Source organism: Lethenteron reissneri, chromosome 15 (genome assembly GCF_015708825.2).
Source record: "Lethenteron reissneri isolate LAM-NWPU_2019-01 chromosome 15, ASM1570882v1, whole genome shotgun sequence".
Classification (NCBI taxonomy): Eukaryota; Metazoa; Chordata; class Hyperoartia; order Petromyzontiformes; family Petromyzontidae; genus Lethenteron; species Lethenteron reissneri.
Genome location: NC_083793.1, coordinates 443,525 through 466,057, shown reverse-complemented (window position 1 = coordinate 466,057; position 22,533 = coordinate 443,525). Strand labels below are relative to the sequence as shown.

At 52.4% G+C, this 22,533-nt stretch overlaps 1 protein-coding gene across 1 annotated transcript; it reads right to left on the bottom strand.

Moving 5' to 3' along the window:
• Positions 1-607: 607 nt before the first annotated feature.
• Positions 608-19,069, bottom strand: LOC133342549 (tumor necrosis factor receptor superfamily member EDAR-like). The gene is made up of 17 exons (XM_061551725.1): positions 18,934-19,069; positions 14,694-14,786; positions 14,465-14,575; positions 13,679-13,857; positions 12,818-12,915; positions 12,194-12,241; positions 11,606-11,788; positions 11,111-11,147; positions 10,878-10,964; positions 9,816-9,920; positions 9,317-9,356; positions 8,526-8,541; positions 7,642-7,702; positions 6,883-6,987; positions 2,593-2,638; positions 1,787-1,841; positions 608-1,613 (listed from the first exon to the last, which is right to left on the bottom strand). Exons 1-17 carry the CDS (start codon positions 18,967-18,969, stop codon positions 1,300-1,302), a joined length of 1,614 nt encoding a protein of 537 aa, XP_061407709.1. The 5' UTR covers positions 18,970-19,069; the 3' UTR covers positions 608-1,299.
• Positions 19,070-22,533: the final 3,464 nt, after the last annotated feature.

The following is a 22,533-nucleotide window of genomic DNA, read 5'->3' as shown; positions in this document are numbered from 1 at the left end:
TGGTCAGGCGTCACCACAACGCCAACACAACCTGTGAGCTTTGGAAGGTGGAGTAGTGGACCTGGGATACCACCCAAATCATGTTGAAACGACCATACAGCACCGATGAAACTGATTCAATTATTTGTTAAAGTATCCACGCCGTGAAATATTGTACTCGTTATAAATGTCATGAGTGACCTCTTTAATTGGGCAGATCTGTTTTCTGCCATGGATACAATTGTTTTGTTTCCACACATCTCGGTTGACAGACCAGGCCAGCTCCTGTGGCACTGCTGCCGTAAGACAGCGGTTGAGAGGGCTTCTCGGTCACTCACGGCGCTGCTCAATGTGCCCATCCCGTGTTGTCAACCCATTGGTGGATCAGGGCTTCCCCCCCCCCCACGCCGCACGGGTCGCGAAGGGTGTTTCAATGGCTACTCCCCACGCTGGTGGGCCTGGAGTGGTGGCAGGGGAGCGAGAGATCGGTGGGTTGGCTGCACCGCCCTCGAATGACCATGGCACCCACATCCCACTTTTGTCCACGCTGGCCGCCTATGCTAGCGCTGCTATCCAGGCTCATACCAGCTTAGCTTCCAAGGTCTGATGGTATTGCGTGCTTTATTTATCAGTTACGCGATATAAATTCAACCAAAGTTGTCATTTTTATACAAAATTTCACATCCACAAACGTTCGTTCAACCCAGAAAATCCTATTCTCAAGTAAACATTGCAAACACAAGGATAAGGTAATCAAAAAAATGTTGCACATATACTGCATTATAATTCAACATTACATGCCTTCGCTGTGTTTCAGTGCAAGAACAGTCAAATGTAAAGCGTATAACATTTGCAATGGCAGCACCACTGTTCATGATCTCGGCAGCAGCACACCATTTGCCAGCGTGCTTCTGTAACACCCAATCCTGGAGCCTGCACCAAGCAGGGCCCGAGTTGTCCAGCCGGGGGAGGGGGCTTCGTGACGCCCATGGCGCCTTCCTTGCCACTCCCCTGGCTCGGGATCGGCTGCCGGTAAGTTTCTCATCCTCGGAATTTCTATGAAAGTCGAAATAATTTCCATATTTTCTGGATTATGAGGTACACTTTATCCTCTATTTTAAAGCAAACGTCACGTGTGTGGGACCATATCTGTTGTAAATGTGTTGATGCCAGGCACAAGTGTTGGGGTGCATCTTGTAATCGGAATAGGGTAGTGCAACTTCATGAGAAGAGGGTCGTTCCTCATGAAGTTGCACCGTAGTAGTTTGTGGTGACTTGGCTCAGACTGGAAGCTTTGATCATTTCAGCGAATCTGGTAACTCAAACGTAACTTGGGTCGTGCCCTTCGTCTGGCGTGAGGAGCCCCTTGCACAGGAGATTGAGGACGTCGTAGTGCTTGACGTCGTACAGCGCCTCCAGCAGGCTCGGCACGCTGGCAGCGCGCGTGCTCGCCACGCGCAGCAGCTGCTCCGCATTGCCCAGCAGCAGCGCCTCGTCGCTCGTGATGCCCAGGCGGTGCGCCAGCTTGGACAGCAGATTCTGCTGGCTGCCTCCGCTGCTGGCGGTGAGGGAGGAGTTGAGCTTGAGCGTGAGCGCCTCCCTCAGCCTGAAGTCGAGCGAATCGATGGCCATGTCTGCGCACATGTCCACAGGGGGCAAGCCGCACGCGCCCGACGTTACTGCCGTGCCGAGCGGGCCTGGTGCAGGAGCGGGGTCCGCAGGCTGCAGTCCGGGCAGCTCCTCCTCCACACCAGCGGCGGGTGGTGACGTCGAATACACTGGCACGACGGGGCATACCAGGACTCACCTTTAGTCTTCTTTAGGGCACGTCTGTATAGGTCTTCTACACGCTCAATCATTCTCTGAAAGAAAGCGGGACACAAAGTTTCTTGAATAAAAAACACGTCCCGTGTCTAGCAACAGCACCGACCAAGTGTAAGGACAACACTGAGACTCTGTAAATGTGCAGCAGACTGGCTGAACTAAACCATTTCAGTTCTTTGCATAAAGTCTACAATTTGTGGCATTATCTCAAACGTTCCAGAAAATAACGCCACCTCAACATTTAAAAGATATCGTAGAGCACCTTGCCTACAAAACATTACATCTCACAAATCCGTCCACGTGGCACGATCAACATCTCCGCCTGAACATTGTGCCAACACCCAGTTTCTCCCACGTGACCCAGTTGCGTTTGCGAGCCACCACAGACCACCAGATTCCCATTCTCAAAAGCAGTGGCTGCATCGTAAACAAAGAGAGTGAATGTTACAAGCTAAGGATAATAAAGGAGAAAGTAAGACACAATTTTGATGTGAGCAAAACATTTCATCAAAATAACAGCAACTTTGGAGCAGACGCTCAGGCAGCCATCCAGGCGGCATCATCCATCCAGCAGAAACCGGTTCAAATGAGTACAGATAAAGCAGAATGGTATCACATTCACAATTGCCTTTCTACATATTACAGGTGAAATGGTGTGGCTAAGTGCTTTCGTTGCGAATGTCAAACGAATATCAAACATCCAAACAACTTTCCTTCGGTCGCCTACCACTGCACAGAGCACAACATGCATCTTGTACCCACTGGCACGGTGCCACACCAGACACTCACAATTCTCCTTGATCCCTCCGGCTTGATGGGCACCGTGGGAAGGATACTGCAACAACAACGAACAGCAGCAGCAGAATTATCTCAAACAACTGTCCTCTACGCAATCCGGGCGTGCATTTCACTGGTGGAACAACATGGGAAGTCGATGCAAGGGTGCTGAGCACGACCCATTGACGTGACTTCTCAAACAGATTAGCTAGTGCAGTCCTTGCTGGATGAAGTTCATGCCATCTACATCACAGATGCAGGTTACGGTGGGTGTCCCTTACAGAAGGATATGTTGCTAAAAAAGGCCGTGTTCATTGTGAAGTCAGCAAGGCATAAGAGATGTGTTGGAGAGTAAACCCACAACATTTACAATTCGAGTATGACGTTTTGCTGGTGATTACAACAGTGCCGGATGATCCTAGTAGCAAAAGTAGCATATGCTACGGACCCCGCACTTTCAAGGGTCCCGCGCTCAATGCTTACAAGCTATTAATTCCGGTTCAGTGATTCTGTACTTGCTCTATTACTATAGTACTATACTGCCTTCAACTTTTTATGAACGACTCGGTGTTTAAGGTTAGCGATTTGTCGTATTATCTGGCTGTATAGCAAATGAAAAAATACAATTACTTTACTGTGCAAGTAAACAATGTGTTCTAATATTTATGGGTTTTTTTTATTTAGGGCCCCATTATAACATATGCTACAGGCCCCGCACTAGCTTAATCCGCCACTGGATTACAACCAAGCTTCAAGCGTTTAGCCAGAATTGTGACGAAGTCTTCATCTTTTGGTCTTAAATAGGGTAACGGTGATGTCACCTTCTTCTTCTTTAGTGCTGCCTAACGGCGTGTGCGACTTCACGATGATATTGGTCCCGGTCTAGCACGGCGTGTAGAGTTTGTGCTGTTGTTAATTGTAGCCATGTTTTGATGTTACTGAGCCATGTCGTTTTTGGCCGTCCTGGTCGTTTTTTCCCTTCGATTTTTCCTTCCAGGATTTGCTTTAATAGCTGGTATTTGTGGTCGTTTCGGGCAATGTGGCCTAGGTAGTAACACTTCCTGCTAATGATGGTCTTCAGCAGTTGCCTGTCAGTGCCCATATCTTGCAGAACTTGTGTGTTGGTGGTTTTGGCTGTCCATGGGATTTTCAGCATCCTTCGATACAGCCACATCTCGAAAGCTTCGAGCCTTTTTGTTGCCGTTGTTGTCAATGTCCACGTCTCTACTCCGTACAGCAAAATTGACCAGATGTAGCATTTCAGTGTGCGCAGTTTCAGTGATGTACTCAAGTTGCGGTCTGCAAGGAGTGTTTTCCATTTAATAAATGCTTGCCTTGCTTGTTCAATTCTGCTCTTGATTTCGACTTCATGGTTCAACTGATCGTCAATGATTACACCAAGGTATTTAAATCGGTGTACTTGTTCCAATTTTTCGCTGCCAAGCTTGATTGTTATTTTGCTTGTAGTTCGGCTGACCTTCATAACCTTTGTTTTCTTTTTATTAATTCGTAAGCCCCATATTTGACTCTCTGTGGCAACCTCGTCCAAGATTTGTTGTAGGTCCTGTTCCGAATCGGCCAGCAGTGCAGTGTCGTCGGCATACCTGATGTTGTTGATGTATTGTCCATTGACTTTAATACCAATGTTTTTATCTGCTAGTGTTCGATCAAAAATCTGCTCCGAGTAGATGTTGAAAAGACTGGGTGAAAGTGGGCAGCCTTGTCGTACACCTTTTTGTATTGGTGTTGGGTCTGTCAATTCGTTGTCATATCGGAGTTGGGCTGTTTGCTTCCAATAAAGAGCAATGATGAAGTTGATGTCGTTTTTATCTAGTCCCAGTTGTTTTAATAGAGCTGCTAGTCGGTCGTGGTCGACTGAGTCAAAGGCTTTCTCGTAATCTATGAAGCAGATGTACACTTCTTTCTGATGTTCGTAGCATCGCTGTAGTAGTATCTGTAGACAGAAGATTGCTTCTCTTGTGCCTAGTCCTTTGCAGAAGCCAAACTGTGTGTTCTTCAATGCATTTTCGCATGTGGAGCGTATGCGCTGTTGGATCACCTTCAGGAAGACTTTCAGCACGTGGCTCATCAAGCTTATCAGTCTGTAGTCCTCGCATTTCCGGCTTGTTGCTTTCTTTGGTATGGCCACAAAGATGGATTGTAGCCAGTCGGATGGAATTTTATTGCCAATGTATATTTGATTGTACCAATTAGTCAGTTGTCGTATGTTGTTACTGTCTAATAGTTTGAGCAATTCTACATGGATTGTGTCGGGCCCGCACGCTTTGCCTGACTTAGCTGTTTTGATTGCATGTTCTACTTCTGATGTTAAAATGTGTAGAGCGTCTTTCGACATCTGTTGGTCTTTTTCTGCAGGTGTTCTCGTGGCGCCATAGAGCTTGTGTATATAGTTTGTCCAGGTGTCCATTTTTTCTTGTTTATTTAGGATTGGTTGGTTGTTGTCCGCATACAAGGTAGCTGTTGGGGCTGGTCTGTAGATGTTACCAGCTTCTTTGAGCTTCTTGTGCAGAATAAAATTGTCATGTTTTTTAATTAGTTCTTCCATCTCGGCGCATTGTTCTTCCATCCACTTTTCTTTTGCCTGTCGGATTGCTTCTCTGATCTTCTGTTGCATTTGTTTGTACTTCTCCAAGTTGTTGTTTTTGTATATTCTTCGTTGGCTCATTAGATCGAGAATACAATATGTCATCCATCGTTGTTTCTTTTTCGGTGGCTGATGTCCCAGCATGACTTCTGTTGTTTCTGTGATGCATTGTTTGAACGAGCGCCAGTACTCCTGAACATCTGCTGTTTCTGTTGTTATTGAGCGGATGCTATCGTTGAGATGTTGCTGTACTTGTCTTTTATCGGCGCTGTCACCAATGTGAGCCTATCACGTGCGAATGATCCACTGGCATTTATATGACTCCATTAACCCTCCTCTGGTCTTCGCATGCAATGTGGGGTTACTCTCCAACACACCGGTGTGCTCAAGTACAGGAGTAACTCATTGGCACCTTTTATTTACGTGACAAACCTTACTAATTCGCTGTGTCGAGTTGGTGGCGGGTTTAACGACACATTTATATTTACGCGATTCAACTAAAAAATACCCGTTATTATGGCTAATATTGGTCGTGAACGCCGACCACGTGTTTAACTGAGCAAGCTACAAAAGTGTGTGCGGTCTCAGGCCTTGCCACGTTGTGCCTGGGAGGCACTGTCCAGGCTCTGCTTTGAAGGGGTCACGAGATGGGGCGCATTGCGGGAGAATTGGTCACAGGGAGGTTGGGGAGCGCCGGCTCGGACGGCGGTCCATGAGAAGTGGTGCAGGCCTGCACCCACTCCACTGGTCCTACACCCACCCCACTGGGCCTACACCCACTCCACTGGTCCTGCACCCACTCCACTGGTCCTACACCCACCCCACTGGGCCTACACCCACCCCACTGGGCCTACACCCACCCCACTGGGCCTACACCAACTCCACTGGGTCCTGCACCCACCCCACTGGTCCTACACCCACCCCACTGGTCCTGCACCCACTCCACTGGTCCTACACCCACCCCACTGGGTCCTACACCCACTCCACTGGTCCTACACCCACTCCACTGGGCCTACACCCACCCCACTGGGCCTACACCCCACTGGGTCCTACACCCACTCCACTGGTCCTACACCCACTCCACTGGGCCTACACCCACCCCACTGGGCCTACACCCACTCCACTGGGTCCTGCACCCACCCCACTGGGTCCTGCACCCACTCCACTGGTCCTACACCCACTCCACTGGGCCTACACCCACCCCACTGGGCCTACACCCACTCCACTGGGTCCTGCACCCACCCCACTGGGTCCTACACCCACTCCACTGGTCCTACACCCACTCCACTGGTCCTACACCCACCCCACTGGGCCTACACCCACCCCACTGGGCCTACACCCACTCCACTGGGCCTGCACCCACCCCACTGGGGCCTGCACCCACGGAGGCGGTCTGCCACGTGATGGTTGCGCCAAACTCATGCAGACAGTGCTAAGAAAGGAGCGACTTTAGGGTACATGAAAAGCAGACTTGTGTTCCTGCTGGGTGCGCTCCAGTTTCTCAAGCTGCTGGGCCTCCTTGCCAAGCGGCAAAGGCTCCTCAAAGGGCAACCGCGTGAACATCGTCTTCAGAGCCTGAAGTAAACGAGACTACTCTGTTCATAACGACCCAAAGGAGGTCAGCTCGGAATCTTCCCGTGTGTTCTCACCGCGTGTCCCCTCAGGAGGAGGCTCACCGCCAACGTGCTGGAGCTCACCTGGGCCCCATGGAGGCGCGCCTGCTCTCGATGACTGGCGGCTCCTTGTGCGGAACGGCCTTAATCCAGGGATCCTGGCCCGGATTCTTCTGCCGATTCTCATCACTGAGGGAAAAATAAAACTCAAAAACATGAGGCTAAAAAGAGTTATACATTGAAATCCATGAACATTCTTGCTCATCATTATTCACAGGCACGAACTGGAAACTCAAGAGAGTGCAATGGCTACTGCCAAGGACACAAGCTTCGTGCTTGTGGGACGGGGCTCTATGTACTGTATCAGGCCATTTCTGTAGGATTGTTATAAATTTAATTATCGGTGAACGTGCAGTCAGCGACTGATGTGCACAGTATAGAGGGCACAAGCTGCTGCTGTGCAGTTCTTCCTGTGTGGACTCTGTGACGCAATAACTAAACCAGCGTGCCACTTGTGTTGAACAAATGCAGCTGAAAAGATGCACTCCCAGAAGGCTGTGTGGCCGATGGGATGTGTAAATATCTATTTTTAATGTACCTGGAAAGACAAAGAGAGAAGTGTGGCGTGATTGATAATTGTTACGTCTGCAATGAAATCTGCATCAGCCGCCAGTCCCTCCTCCAAGGCAGTGTGAAGCATGCCCCTCTCGCTCGGCCACTGACAGGACAGGTAATGGCATCTCAGGAGCACGCGTGCTCCTTACGTCCATGTATTCGTATCGAAGGTTCGCGGCTTCTCGACTGCTCTGTCCGAGCAGACGCAGCGATCGTGGGTTGCCTCACCTGTCAGAATCATCCTTCACGAAGTTTGGAAATTTGACTTGTTTCACTCCAGAAGTTTGACCTAGGGTAAAGACGCAGCCACAGAGACCTGCTCATGCTCCCGCCTCTAAAACACAATGATACATTTCATACTCTGGTAAACTGTGTCCAAATTGAGTAAGCAAAGTTAAACCACCCCCCTTAAGAGGATTAAGTATGATTAAGTATTATTTTGTAGGTACATCGCTCTACTTTGTGCCTCTGGTTGCCCAACAGGTTGACACTTTGACAATGAAAATGGTGATCTTCATAACGAACTCTCTGGTGCGAGTTCGGTTTGAGGACGTTGCATTCAATGGCGACCACTCCATCACAAGTCCTGCCCATCGACCATCAACCCTTCTTACTGACACGTTCTGCACGAGTCCACTTTACTGTTTGAACGATGTCATGAACCTGCATAGCGCGCCCCCCTCTCTCTGCCTCTCAATGCGATTCCAAGCACGCATCTCCTTGCTTCATTGACTACTTTCCACTTCCATGTATTTTGCGAGTTACCGCATCCTGGGGACAAGGGCTGCTGTGTTACCCAGTTGTGGCCCTCTGAGAGAAATCTGCCACTGTTTGACAAACCCCTTGTCCATGAACTTTGATTTGCTCAAATTAGGCGCCTAAATATGCTTTGCTTTATACATTTTTATTACATGAACATTGCATAATTGAAGCTTCAGTACAAACCACACATGCATTGAATTTTTGTTACACAAATGACATGGTCGCAATATAATCATTTACAAGTAGCTGTAATAATTTTTTACTTACAACAATTTACAGTAGATTTAATCGATGGAAATTAATTACACCATTATTGTTCATGCCAGTGACTATGAAATTAACGAACTCACCATTTTTCTTGTCGCTCTGAAATTAAAAGCAAAGATTAACCATCACATCGTGTGCATTATATCACTGGTTCACTTGCTGGCGAATGCCCCTTTTGAGTTTGGCGGTGGGAATACGCTCACATCTCCATCGCCAACAGTGAATATATAAAAAGTGATGCGTTGCAGTCATCCTGGTGAATCTGCCTCTTAACCAGTCACCTCTTAAACATCCACACAGACGTGTGTCTGCGTGTCCGCGTGGAGAGGCTGAGCCGTGATGAAGACACCCCTGGGTCCGTGCCCTCTCCATTCCCCGAGAGCACAGCCAGGGGTGGAGGAGATGCCGATTATTCCACTCCTTTGTCCAGGAAATGCTCCCCGAGTCTCAACTCTTTTTAAGGAATGTCCTACCAAGTTTTTTGCAGGAGGGGGCGAAGTGCAATCCCAATTTAGCCGGGCGGTGGTGGTGCGTGCCCGTGGAGGCAGCGAGGGTTGGTGGACCGCCGCACACACAAACGTTGTGAAACTCCCTTCCCGTGGGCGTGGAGGTGCCAGGCTCTGGCTCGCCAGGAGACGGTGGTACAGCACTCGCGTGGACTCGTGCGGACAACTCGCCGGGCACAACGGATCTCGCCACTTTACGGCAGTAAACAACGTCATGCGGCCAAGGAGAAGCGCTTCTCACGGAAATTATTTACATGGAGGATTGGCAGGCTCGCATCTGGATGAGAGAAAGCTGAATGTGCATCGCCGATCACGGGGGCACTGGTGATACCCATCGACTTTGTATCGGGATGAAGAGATCGTTTTACCTTATCGGATTTCCTGTTGGCGTTGTGTTGAGAGCGGCCACTGGGGAAACAGAACACGCGGTATACGGCATGAGAAACGTTCACGCAAATGTATGTTAATCACAGAAGCACACTGCGTGTGTCCGGCAGTGTGTGGCAATCGAATCTCCGTCTCGTCCAGGGGATGTCACCACTCGTGAATGAGTGCCCAAACCCACATCGACTGTCTCTCTGTGTAGAACCACTTCCCATTTTTAACTCGTGTAGCTCCCAACGTAAGCTAATTCTAACCAGAATTTGAATATATTGCCTTATAAAACACATGGCCAGCGCTCATGTCAACTGAACTAATCATTTTGAATGAGTTTTGACTAATCTCAAACATTGTTATACAGTTTTGGAAACACCTTTTAAACTTACTCGAATGCTTGCAATCTGCTAACACGACATTTAAAAGCAGATTGTAACACTGCCCTGGGAAGCCTTTGGTTGGACGAAAAGAGAATGGAAGATAACTCACGATTTCAAAGAGTTCAAAAGGTCTTGGCAATGCTCGCACTTGCAGTTCTTCAGCTTGTCGCAGACGCTTGGGAAGGTGCTGTGGCGTCGTTGATGCAGCAGCGGTCTGACAGCCATGAACATGCACAGGCGTGAGCCATTAGTAGTGAGCTCCACTCATCACTCAGCCATTAACACGCAGGCGTGAGCTGTGAGTGGTGAGCTCCACTCATCACTCAGCCATGCACAGGCGTGAGCTGTGAGTGGTGAGCCCCACTCATCACTCAGCCATGAGCAGGCGTGAGCTGTGAGTAGTGAGCCCAACTCATTCACTCAGCCATTAACACGCAGGCGTGAGCTGTGAGTGGTGAGCCCCACTCATTCACTCAGCCATGCACAGGCGTGAGCTGTGAGTGGTGAGCCCCACTCATTCACTCAGCCATGCACAGGCGTGAGCTGTGAGTGGTGAGCCCCACTCATTCACTCAGCCATGCACAGGCGTGAGCTGTGAGTGGTGAGCCCCACTCATTCACTCAGCCATGCACAGGCGTGAGCTGTGAGTAGTGAGCCCCACTCATTCACTCAGCCATGCACAGGCGTGAGCTGTGAGTGGTGAGCTCCACTCATCACTCAGCCATGAGCAGGCGTGAGCTGTGAGTGGTGAGCTCCACTCATAACTCAGCCATGTATAAGCAGGTGTGAGTTTTTATGCACAGCTCCAGAGACATAGATCCCCTGTATAGCCTGAACATACTTTTGGGGCAAGTGCTGTTAATGAGCACCTATTAAGGCCGGTACAGTACATGAAGAGGTGGGTGGCTAGCACCACACCGCCTTTGTCTCCCGAGTGCTGATGTTTTACAAATCGTACCAGGTACTCATTTGAGGCTGATTCGACTTAGGGGTGGCCCAGGACCGTATCAAATATTCACCACTGTAAATGGTTGTGAGCGGGAATCAAACTCGATGTACACTAGCACGTATGGTATGTTTGTCTCATTTGAGAGGGGGGAGTTACAGAGAAGGAAATGAAATGCTCAGGGTCATTAAAATGAACATTGGTGTGCATCTGTTGTGACTCAACTGCCGTCCACTCATGTGCGACTGTCCTGCTGGATCGAACGTGGCCTCCTCAGACGGGCTGTACTGCGAGTCTCTGGAAGTCTTCCTCCTGAACCAAAAGAGCAAGACAAGATGTTCGGCACGTCGATACGCTGAGCCATTTAAGCGCCCAACAAACGCACATCCTTACATCTTTACCGGATAAGCACGATCAACGAGAACAGCCGGCGCTGGGCTCGTTATGCTGCAATTTACCTTCCTGATGGCAAGAGCGGAATTGTGGCTTGTGTAGCTGCAAAGAAGACAAAGATTTGATACATTTAGTTGTGTTGGTGCTGTTGAGAAAGTAGTACATTTAAAGAGTGCTGGCCGGGTACTGAGCATTTTTTTCATGTTTTAAGTTTTTGAGCCGGCTGGCCAGGATTGGGCAAATCCTCACCCACTCGAGTCAATTCAGAGCGGCTGCTTCCACCACGTCAGTTCACAAGCATCAGTGCAGGACACGCAATGTGCAAATTTAATATTTCATTCAGGTGCCTTAAATGTATCAATAAAACCTCACCGACCGAGTCTCGAGGTTCTTTTTCAGGAGAGTCCTGCGTTGGGACGTTTTGCTAATTGCTCGATTGAACGAGCGTCCCCATTGGGCAAGGTGGCGAGCGTCGCCTCATCATGGCGCTCGCCAGCGAGTGGAGATCTCTCCCGAGTGTGCCGTGACGTGCGCGGTGCGTCCCCGCGCGCTGCTCTCACCCGAGGTCGCTTGGCAGCCGGTTGAGATCCTCCGACACCAGGAGGCCACCGGGTTCACGAGGCGGCCAGTGGCCCGCCGGCGCGGCCCACAGACCGCCCACACGACCAGGACCGCCAACAGCAGCAGCACACCCAGCAGCATATAGAACAGCGGCCGTATATGCTCGTGGGATGAAGTTGGCACTGCAAGATGACACGAGGGCAACAGGCGTCACCTCCAATCGTCTCCACAAGAAATGAGAGGGTGGTTAGACAAGACCCACAACGCGACGGACACCAATGGTCACGGCGCAAGCGGTCAACGGCCCACGGTCTGCGTCCGGCACGTGGCGCGGCCTTGGCCGGCGCAGTCACGGCCGACGTGGTTCTGACTGGCTGGCGAGCGTTTGCGTACCACCGCCGCTTTCCGTCGGCTCACACCGGGCTGTTCACCGCGAGCTGGCTACAGTGATGTCGCGTTCATTCTGATCCTCGCCCATGGAGATTAGCGCCGCCACATTTCTCATTAGAACCGGGAGCGACATTGACGTTTGACCGATAACGAAACATTTGCTGTCACACCTTAGCGGCGTGAGTGAGAATACTCACCGGCATGGGGGATTCTGGCGTTTGCGGTAGCGCGAACATCCCCACATTCTAGAGGAAACACACACATAATATAGAGTGAAATATGGCATAAGCCAGCAACAATCACGATTCTAAACACTTATCCAGAAAACTCATGGATTCTGACAGATTCTTCATGCCCTAAAGTTACCTTGTCCATGACTTCAATTTATCTGTGCTGCTACTTCAACAAACGTCTCAACCCATGCATCGCAAAATATTGCAATATAGCGAAGTTTAAACCAGCACAATGACAAACTGGCCATTGGTAAAAACGCATCTGTGGTGTAAACAACAAAGTTATAGCAGATGTATCAACTTTTAGGTTCCGGGAGCTTCAGTCGGGCTATAAACATCTCAAATGAAATAGATAATCAGACCATATCTCCGTTTTATATAAAGAATACTAATGTATTCTTGACACAACCCATCGGCTCTGTGGCCATCTGGGAGTGAAATATTTCAGCAGCATCGTTTCAGTCAAAGTAAACTCTGGACCGATTTCGACACGCAGTGTCTCATCATCAGCAGCATCATCATCAGCATCATCAGCAGCAGAGTCCGTGCTGATGGACATCTGTGACGAGCCAGCGAAGTCTCTCGCACCGGGGAACTCTGTTGTTGTGGCTCTCCTGCAGTCGCAGCACTCGCTCCTGTCGTATCTGTTGCTCGAGTCCGGGGACAGCAACGAGCAATGGTAGAACCTGCCGAGAGCGACGCACACGACCATCAACAATCTCAAGCCATCGGAACTCAACACATTCGTCAATCCTATCTTTCATAGAATTATGTAAACAGACCCTTATTCCGAGGGGCTTTACAGCAATCATATAATTGTACTTAAGACAGTGGTTGAGATAATAAAGAGCGGGGTTATTAAAAGTGGAGGTGTCGTTATGGTGACAGGGGAACAGGCAGGAGAGGTCAAGGAGTGGGTTGGGGTGGGCCTGGTCGTAGCTAGGGGGTGGGGGCAGGGAGTAGCAGTCGGATGGGCTAGGCCGCTAGGGACAAGAGGAATATACATCATAGCACCTCCACAATGAAGAACGGACATTTTCATAAATAACACCTATTACATGTTTATCCCTTTTAGGGTCACGGCGTTATTAACGGATGTGTGCAGTTATTGCTATTTATGCTCATGCACCGCTGCCAATGCAGCACCGCTGCCAATACAGCATCGCAAACCATCGTTTCCTGCGCAGTCAAAGCAGAGGAACAGTGGGGCTTGGAGGAGACCACGTGGTCCCCGAGCAGAGTGGCCAGGGAGGGGGGGGCGGGGATCTTCCAAGGAGATCGAGGCAGTGGCAGAGGGAAGACCCCAAAGGGGATCCAGACAAAGGGGGATGAGATCAGCGCAGCAGCAGCACGCGGATGGACCGTGGCTGACTCAGCGACGAGTGGCTGCTCACTGAGCAAAGGCAACGACAAGGGAATTGAAACGGGTGGTGGTGGTGGAGCGCTCACCCGGGCAGACACTCCCCGCAGACCGAGTCGCGCTGCTTGTCGCCGCCCTGCTGTGTCTTGGCGTTGTAGAGTTCGCAGTCGACGTGCGGCTGGCACTTGCCATAGCCCAGTTTGTCGCTGTAGTAGCCCGCGGGACACGCCTCGCACGTCGTGCCTTCCCCATAGTCGTGGCCGCAGACCTGCACGTGGCACGTTCGCGACCCGGGCCGGTGACCCCCAGGTCGGTGTCAAGAGGTCAGTGGGCCCTTGCTGTGAATCCCAGCACACGGCTCACCGCCACTCCCCGCCAACTCGCACAGCTGTTGCTTGGTCGGCATTCCACATCCAACGAGTTTGGCATGGAGCCCTTCCCACAGTCGACTCAACATGCTCATCAGTAACACTGTGGCGTTAAAATAAAACAATTATATTCGGCCAGTTATCAATGAACCTGCAATTGTAGAATGTGATTGTGGTAAAATACACACGTAATTATAAAGATCAACTTTAGGGATTCAGAGGTTCGTGGATTGATGGATTAAAATCAATTCCAGTTGCTCTCAACAAGTGTATCGAGTAACGGGCATCAGAGTAGATGCCAAAAAAACCTCGTGGTTGCGTTTTCCTGCATGCATCTCTCTTTCTAGATGACCTAACAATCCAGAGTGCGTGTTTCTCTTTCCACTCATCACGAGGCGTGTGCAATTAATGTGTAGACGTGGATGGCGGTGGGGCACATGGGGTAGTGACGGGAAGCGTGGCTGCGAAGAACCAGATTGTCTGATTCGTTGGTTTGAAGCGCAGCACCTGATTGGGCTCCTCTCCTGGGGGGCACTGTCGGCAAGGCTGGCACAGTCCGTTGGACAGGAACTGGTGCTCCCCACACATGGGCGCGCGTGCAGCCACGCAGGTGACGAGCTGCCGATACAGAAGATGCGGCGGTGAGCAAACTCGACGGACGTTGCAGCTACCAGCCGTGCATACCCTGGCTCGGGATGGTGAGGTCGGGTGAGTGGAACGCAGAGGGTCGACTCACTGTGCCGAGCACGAGGAGGAGCGACACCCCGGCCGCCACGGAGGCTGCGTGGGGCGGCACGACACAGCACGGTGCGCAGCCCAAGCTCCCACGCTGCAGACAGCATGGCCAGCATCAACATCACCATCAACATTGTAATCATCAACATTATCATCATTAATATCACCATCATTATCATTGTATTAATAAACAAGTGCAGTTTACATGTCATGTGAAAATCTGTTTCAGCTCAGAAATCAAAAATTAAAGAATAAGACATCATATTCGCATTTATCGCCCTCAAACCCTCCAGATAAAGACCTTTGTAGGCCTAGGTGAAAAAATTACAACATCGAGATATTTGACTCCCACTTCTTCCAAATGTTTTGGGCCCATATTCAAGGGGTGGCTTTGCAGATGTTTCTAGTTGTGAGCACAATTTTAGACTGGCCAGGTGGCTCAGCAGTGGAGCGGGTGGCTCACAGTCGTTGTGAGCTCGGATCCTGGGTGGGGGTTGACTCATGAGGGACAATAGTTTGACCGCCTCTGTGGGAAAGTCAAGTGGTCGCCCTTTGGATATACTCACCCCTGCCATAGGAATGTTGAATTTCACTGGCTCGGAGCTGTAAACTGGAGATGAGCACCTCCACAATGCTCAACTGAGAAAGCAATCACTTTGACTACTCAATTCGACTCTATAAGTGCCAACGTTCAGCTTTTTAGCCTTGCTGGAACTTCATGAAAATTGACATTCATTCCGTCTCATGACGAGCAAACCAAGAGTAATTGGTCACGGACATTACCAGCTACTTACCATTATAACACTCCACCAAAAATACCTGCATTAAATGTCACATTGGGACTATAGCACCCTTCATAGCCTCCAGATATGATCTAGCATTGGGCTATGTTCAACAAATATTTTTTTTCATTCACCCAATTCTGGGTGGCACAGATTGAATTTTTTTGGTTTTGGAGATTTTTCTCGTGACATTTGTTAACGTGCTGCATTATCTTCAACGGAGCGAAAAGCGTAGGAAATGACATTACTTCTACTGGTATGCTCTAATATCACATACACGATTGCTTTGTATTGAGTTGTGCCCACCTGGGACCCGTAAGGGTAGGCATTCCTTGGTATAGTGACGTATTCTTTTTCACGATGCAGTGTGTTTACCTCTTGGCCTATGGCTCACTCCGACAATAACTTCAGGAATGGCATCACAGCCTCTTGTACGTATCATCATTAGCAACCACGCCTCGGATAGTCACCACGCCACGAAGAAGTATGTGCTGAACTATTCACGTACTGCCGCTTTAATCACTGCTCGGGTGCAGACGAGGACAACGAGCACCTTGCTACCTTCAAACAGAGGCACCAAGTGATCCTCACTCGTGTTGTGTTAAACCTGCCAATGTTTGGCATCGCATATTCACTTGGCTGAACCTTGGTGTTCTTCACGTGGCAGTTTTTCATGCATACTGCACTGCAGTGTTTTCTTCATGTATCGTATTGCCCCGACTCTTTGGAAGTGAAGATCAAATCAGAACAGACGGCCAGGTGGGTGAGAGGTCCGAGAGGCTAAGCCGGCACCGTCGAGGTCTGGGATCGAATCAAGATTTTAGCCGCCCGTGGGTAAAGCCGGGTTCTCAAGTACAGTGAGTTCGTGTTCTCAAGTACAGTGAGTTCGTGTTCTCAAGTACAGTGAGTTCGTGTTCTCAAGTACAGTGAGTTCGTGTTCTCAAGTACAGTGAGTTTGTGTTCTCAAGTACAGTGAGTTCGTGTTCTCAAGTACAGTGAGTTTGTGTTCTCAAGTACAGTGAGTTCGTGTTCTCAAGTACAGTGAGTTTGTGTTCTCAAGTACAGTGAGTTCGTGTTTCCAGCCCAGTCACGAGCGACTGGTCCTGGCACAGGAGGTCCCATGCTAGTTCTGTGATAGCTCCTTCCTTGGGAAATTCACAAACACTGCTCTGAGAGTTTCCAATTGATTCTTCATCTCGTGACACAATGCCGATAGCGTAATTCGCTACAAATACAAAAATAAGCAGGGCCTTTCTCAGCAATGAAACTGACATACGTGACTCGGGTCATACACTCGCTGATATTTTCAAAATGTAACTGAAAAACCTGAAAGGCTGGTTTGGAAGTGAAATAAAAAAAACCACAAATAATGAAACATTTTAAACATTGCAAGTACAGTAATTTAAATATATCTGAATAAACAAAGTTTAAAAGAATTACTGTGCTGTAGGCATATTTAAATGTATCAGGTCAGTAACGCATTCCCTTAACCTCACACTGAACTCACATACACGTCATAGGACCAATGTCTGCTTGTCCTCTGATCCTAATGTATAAAAGTCAGAGCAGCGGTACTTCCACCTGCGTCCACGTGCCAAAGCTCGCAGGCCTCAGTGTGCAGGGCCCCCCAGTCAACCCATCATTTGGCCACGCAGCAACCCCCCCCCCCTGCCCACTGCACTGAGCGTGACCTCCACGGAGACCAGTCAGCTCCTTGGACGCTCGTCCTGGTGGCGAGGGGCGAGGGACGAGCCCTCTCCATCGCTGTGCCACGACCCAGCAAGCTAACGGAGGGATTACGGAATGACCTCGCATTACCGTGCACACTGAGAGCACCTGCTTGGCACGCAATGGGCCCCAGAGTAAGCAGAGCCCACGGTGTAATCAGAGTCCACGGCGAAGCCCTCTCTGGTTCGCAGCGAGTGCCCCGGGCTGACAGTCCGCCTGTTGCTGGGCGGCATTCTTCTGCGATTGCTGTCAGCAGTGGCCGACCTCGGGAGGCGCAGCGGGAAAACCAGTTCCTCGCCCAGTGTCGCAGTCACCCATTTGGCGCGCACGAGACACCCAGCCCTCGTGCCTGCGGCTCATGCGGCGGCTTCGTTGTCACCACGTTGCGGAGAGCTGCAGCTGCTTTGCACCACCGGTTACACGCGCGGCACTCGCCAGCATCTTGCTGGATATGCTCAGAACGGTGACGACGGGGGGAGGGGGGTGTTATTGGCGCGAGTTCTGCCAAGGTGGTGGACCGGAGAAATAGCGAGTAGCGAGTTCCACGGCGCCTGCTCGTGTCACGGGGACCGCTCGTGTCACGGGGACCGCTCGTGTCACGGGGACCGCTCGTGTCACGGGGACCGCGCGTGTCACGGGGACCGCGCGTGTCACGGGGACCGCGCGTGTCACGGGGACCGCTCGTGTCACGGGGACCGCGCGTGTCACGGGGACCGCTCGTGTCACGGGGACCGCGCGTGTCACGGGGACCGCGCGTGTCACGGGGACCGCTCGTGTCACGGGGACTGCGCGTGTCACGGGGACTGCTCGTGTCACGGGGACTGCTCGTGTCACGGGGGCTGCTCGTGTCACGGGGACTGCTCGTGTCACGGGGGCTGCTCGTGTCACGGGGGCTGCTCGTGTCACGGGGACTGCGCGTGTCACGGGGACTGCGCGTGTCACGGGGACTGCTCGTGTCACGGGGACTGCGCGTGTCACGGGGGCTGCTCGTGTCACGGGGACTGCTCGTGTCACGGGGGCTGCTCGTGTCACGGGGGCTGCTCGTGTCACGGGGACTGCTCGTGTCACGGGGACCGCTCGTGTCACGGGGACCGCTCGTGTCACGGGGGCCGCTCGTGTCACGGGGACCGCGCGTGTCACGGGGACCGCGCGTGTCACGGGGACCGCTCGTGTCACGGGGACCGCTCGTGTCACGGGGACCGCTCGTGTCACGGGGGCTGCTCGTGTCACGGGGACCGCTCGTGTCACGGGGGCCGCTCGTGTCACGGGGACCGCTCGTGTCACGGGGACCGCTCGTGTCACGGGGACCGCTCGTGTCACGGGGACCGCTCGTGTCACGGGGACCGCTCGTGTCACGGGGACCGCGCGTGTCACGGGGACCGCTCGTGTCACGGGGACCGCTCGTGTCACGGGGACCGCTCGTGTCACGGGGACCGCTCGTGTCACGGGGACCGCTCGTGTCACGGGGACCGCTCGTGTCACGGGGACCGCTCGTGTCACGGGGACCGCTCGTGTCACGGGGACCGCTCGTGCCACGGGGACCGCTCGTGTCACGGGGACTGCTCGTGTCACGGGGACCGCTCGTGTCACGGGGGCTGCTCGTGTCACGGGGACTGCTCGTGCCACGGGGACTGCTCGTGTCACGGGGACCGCTCGTGTCACGGGGGCTGCTCGTGCCACGGGACCGCTCGTGTCACGGGGACGTGTCGACGAGGCGAGGAGGCCACTCACGGAGCGGGGGGTCCGCGCCTCGCCGCGCCGCTCCATGCCGAGTCGGCGGTGGCAGTCGCCGCGCGGGGCTCACGGCTGAGGGTTCCTGTCTGCACGAAACAAACTCACCAACACATCCAGCACAACACATACAATTTAATACTTAATATTGTTTATTTTGGGTGAGATCGCGTAAGTATAAATGTGTCGTTAAACCCGCCACCACCCGACGCAGCCAACTAGGAAGGTTTGTCACGTCAGCAGAACGTGGCCAATTCGTGGCGGGTTTAACGACACATTTATATATTTACGCGATCTAACCCCAAAAAAACATATTATGGATATTGGTCGCGAAAGCCTCCTTCGTGTTAAATCAAATACAATTTCACATCCAATCAATGTCGTCAGCAGTTGTCCTCACACACAACACAGTCCACTCACTCACAACACTCACAACACTCACTCACAACACAGTCCACTCACAACACTCACACACAACACCCACTCACAACACTCACTCACAACACTCACACACAACACCCACTCACAACACTCACTCACAACACTCACACACAACACCCACTCACAACACTCACTCACAACACTCACACACAACACACAACACAGTCGACTCACAACACTCACACACAACACAGTCCACTCACAACACTCACACACAACACAGTGCACACAGAACCGCACGCACCACGGTCACCACCAACATCCAGCACAACCACGCACTCACCTGGAGTATCCCCTGAATACCTCCACAGGTGTCCACAGGTGTCCCCTGAATACCTCCACAGGTGTCACCACGTGTCACCCTGAATACCTCCACAGGTGTCCACAGGTGTCCCCCTGAATACCTCCACAGGTGTCCACAGGTGTCCCCTGAATACCTCCACAGGTGTCCCCACGTGTCACCTGCTCCCGTCTCGCGCTCTGCGCGGGTCTCTCACCGCGGAGTGCGCGGCCTGCTGAGAGGCCGCGCCCCGTGACTCCTCCCCGTGAACTCTCACCACCCTCACCATGTACCCTCACCACTCTCACCACCCTCACCACCCTTACCACCCTCATCATGTACCCTCACCACACTCACCACCCTCACCACACTCATCATGTACCCTCACCACACTCACCACCCTCACCACACTCACCACCCTCATCATATACCCTCACCACTCTCACCACCCTCACCACTCTCACCATCCTCACCATGTACCCTCACCACTCTCACCACCCTCACCACCCTTACCACCCTCACCATGTACCCTCACCACTCTCCCCGTGTACTCTCACCACCCTCACCACTCTCCCCGTGTACTCTCACCACCCTCACCACCCTCACCACTCTCACCATGTACCCTCACCACTCTCACCACCCTCACCACCCTTACCACCCTCACCATGTACCCTCACCACTCTCCCCGTGTACTCTCACCACCCTCACCACTCTCCCCGTGTACTCTCACCACCCTCACCACCCTCACCACTCTCACCATGTACCCTCACCACTCTCACCACCCTCACCATGTACCCTCACCACCCTCACCACTCTCCCCGTGTACCCTCACCACTCTCACCATGTACCCTCACCACCCTCACCACTCTCCCCGTGTACCCTCACCACCCTCACCACTCTCCCCGTGTACCCTCACCACCCTCACCACTCTCCCCGTGTATCCTCACCACTCTCACCACCCTCACCGTGTACCCTCACCACTCTTCCCGTGTACCCTCACCACCCTCACCACTCTCCCCGTGTACCCTCACCACCCTCACCACTCTCCCCGTGTACCCTCACCACCCTCACCACTCTCCCCATGTACCCTCACCACTCTCACCACCCTCACCGTGTACCCTCACCACTCTCACCACCCTCACCGTGTACCCTCACCACTCTCCCCATGTACCCTCACCACTCTCACCACTCTCACCACTCTTCCCGTGTACCCTCACCACACTCTCACCACCCTCACCACTCTCCCCGTGTACCCTCACCACCCTCACCACTCTCACCACTCTTCCCGTGTACCCTCACCACCCCCACCACCCCCCCCCCCACCACCACCCCCACCCCCCCTCATGGCCTCCTCTTCCTCCTTCTCGCCACGCGGACCGTGGCCAGCTTCGTGACGCGGGGCCGCGCGCACCTCCGAGGGTCCCTCGAACATGTGGCGGTGGCGCCACCTACGGAGCGACACAGACCCGTACCACACCCAGCCCTGCCCCACCCAGCCCTGCACCACCCACAGCCCCGTACCACCCAGCCCTGTATCACACAGCCCTGCACCACACAGCCCTGCATCACACAGCCCTACACCACCCAGCCCTGCACCACACAGCCCTGCACCTCCCAGCCCTGCACCATACCCAGCCCTGCATCACACAGCCCTGCACCACACCCAGCCCTGCACCACCCAGCCCTGCACCTCCCAGCCCTGCACCACACAGCCCTGCATCACACAGCCCTGCATCACACAGCCCTGCACCACACACAGCCCTGCACCACACAGCCCTGCATCACACAGCCCTGCACCACATAGCCCTGCACCACACAGCCCCGTACCACACCCAGCCCTGCACCACCCAGCCCTGCACCACCCAGCCCTGCACCACACAGCCCTGCACCACACAGCCCTGCACCACACACAGCCCTGTATCACACCCAGCCCTGCACCACCCAGCCCTGCACCACCCAGCCCTGCACCACCCAGCCCTGCACCACCCAGCCCTGCACCACCCAGCCTTGCACCACACAGCCCTGCACCACCCAGCCCTGCACCACCCAGCCCTGCACCACCCAGCCCTGCACCACCCAGCCTTGCACCACACAGCCCTGCACCACCCAGCCCTGCACCACACAGCAATATCGTTCAGGAGTTGAACTCTGCGAGCCACGAGAGGGCTTCAGCAGACCACAGTCATGAACGAGATGGTCAACAAATTATTGGTTCTTTCGGTAAAATCAGGTGTGAAAAACACAGCAAGAAAATGTTCTGATGATGATTGTTTGTGTTGCAGTCGAAACGTCGTGAGAATTTTATTGTTTCATATTTGTAGTCTTTTATTGTTTCCCTGCTACGTGACTTTACCGAAAGAACCAAGAAGATTAATCCCTGCAGTCACGAAAGCTTCAAATCTAAATTCATATGGTCAACGTTGTTGGTTGCGTGGCCACGATCTCACTCCTGTACCGTGGCGCGTCTTGAGTTGTCTATTCATGAACGTGAATATGCGCATCGCCTGTTGATGATGTCGTGATGGAGCTGATGGTTCCTCCGGTGTCGTCGAGGAGGAGTTTCTAGTCCAGGAGGTGTGCGATGATGTTTGAGTCTCGAGTGAGGAGAGATGTTTGATTAGTCGGGAGCTGCGCGTTGCTTCACTCGGCTCGCACAGCAACAACAAGAGAAGCAGCCTTCTTGAAGGGACGCGCGGCGGATGAGGAAGCGACATCTCAGCACTCAGCCTGAGACAGCTCAGCACTCAGCCTGAGCCCTGTCGCACACACACACACAGCACTCAGCCTCCACTCTCACACTGGAGAGGAGAGTTTTGATTTTATTTGATTTGTTACGCGGATGATCCCGTTTGGCCAGTTGCCCGCCTATCCGTGGTGCC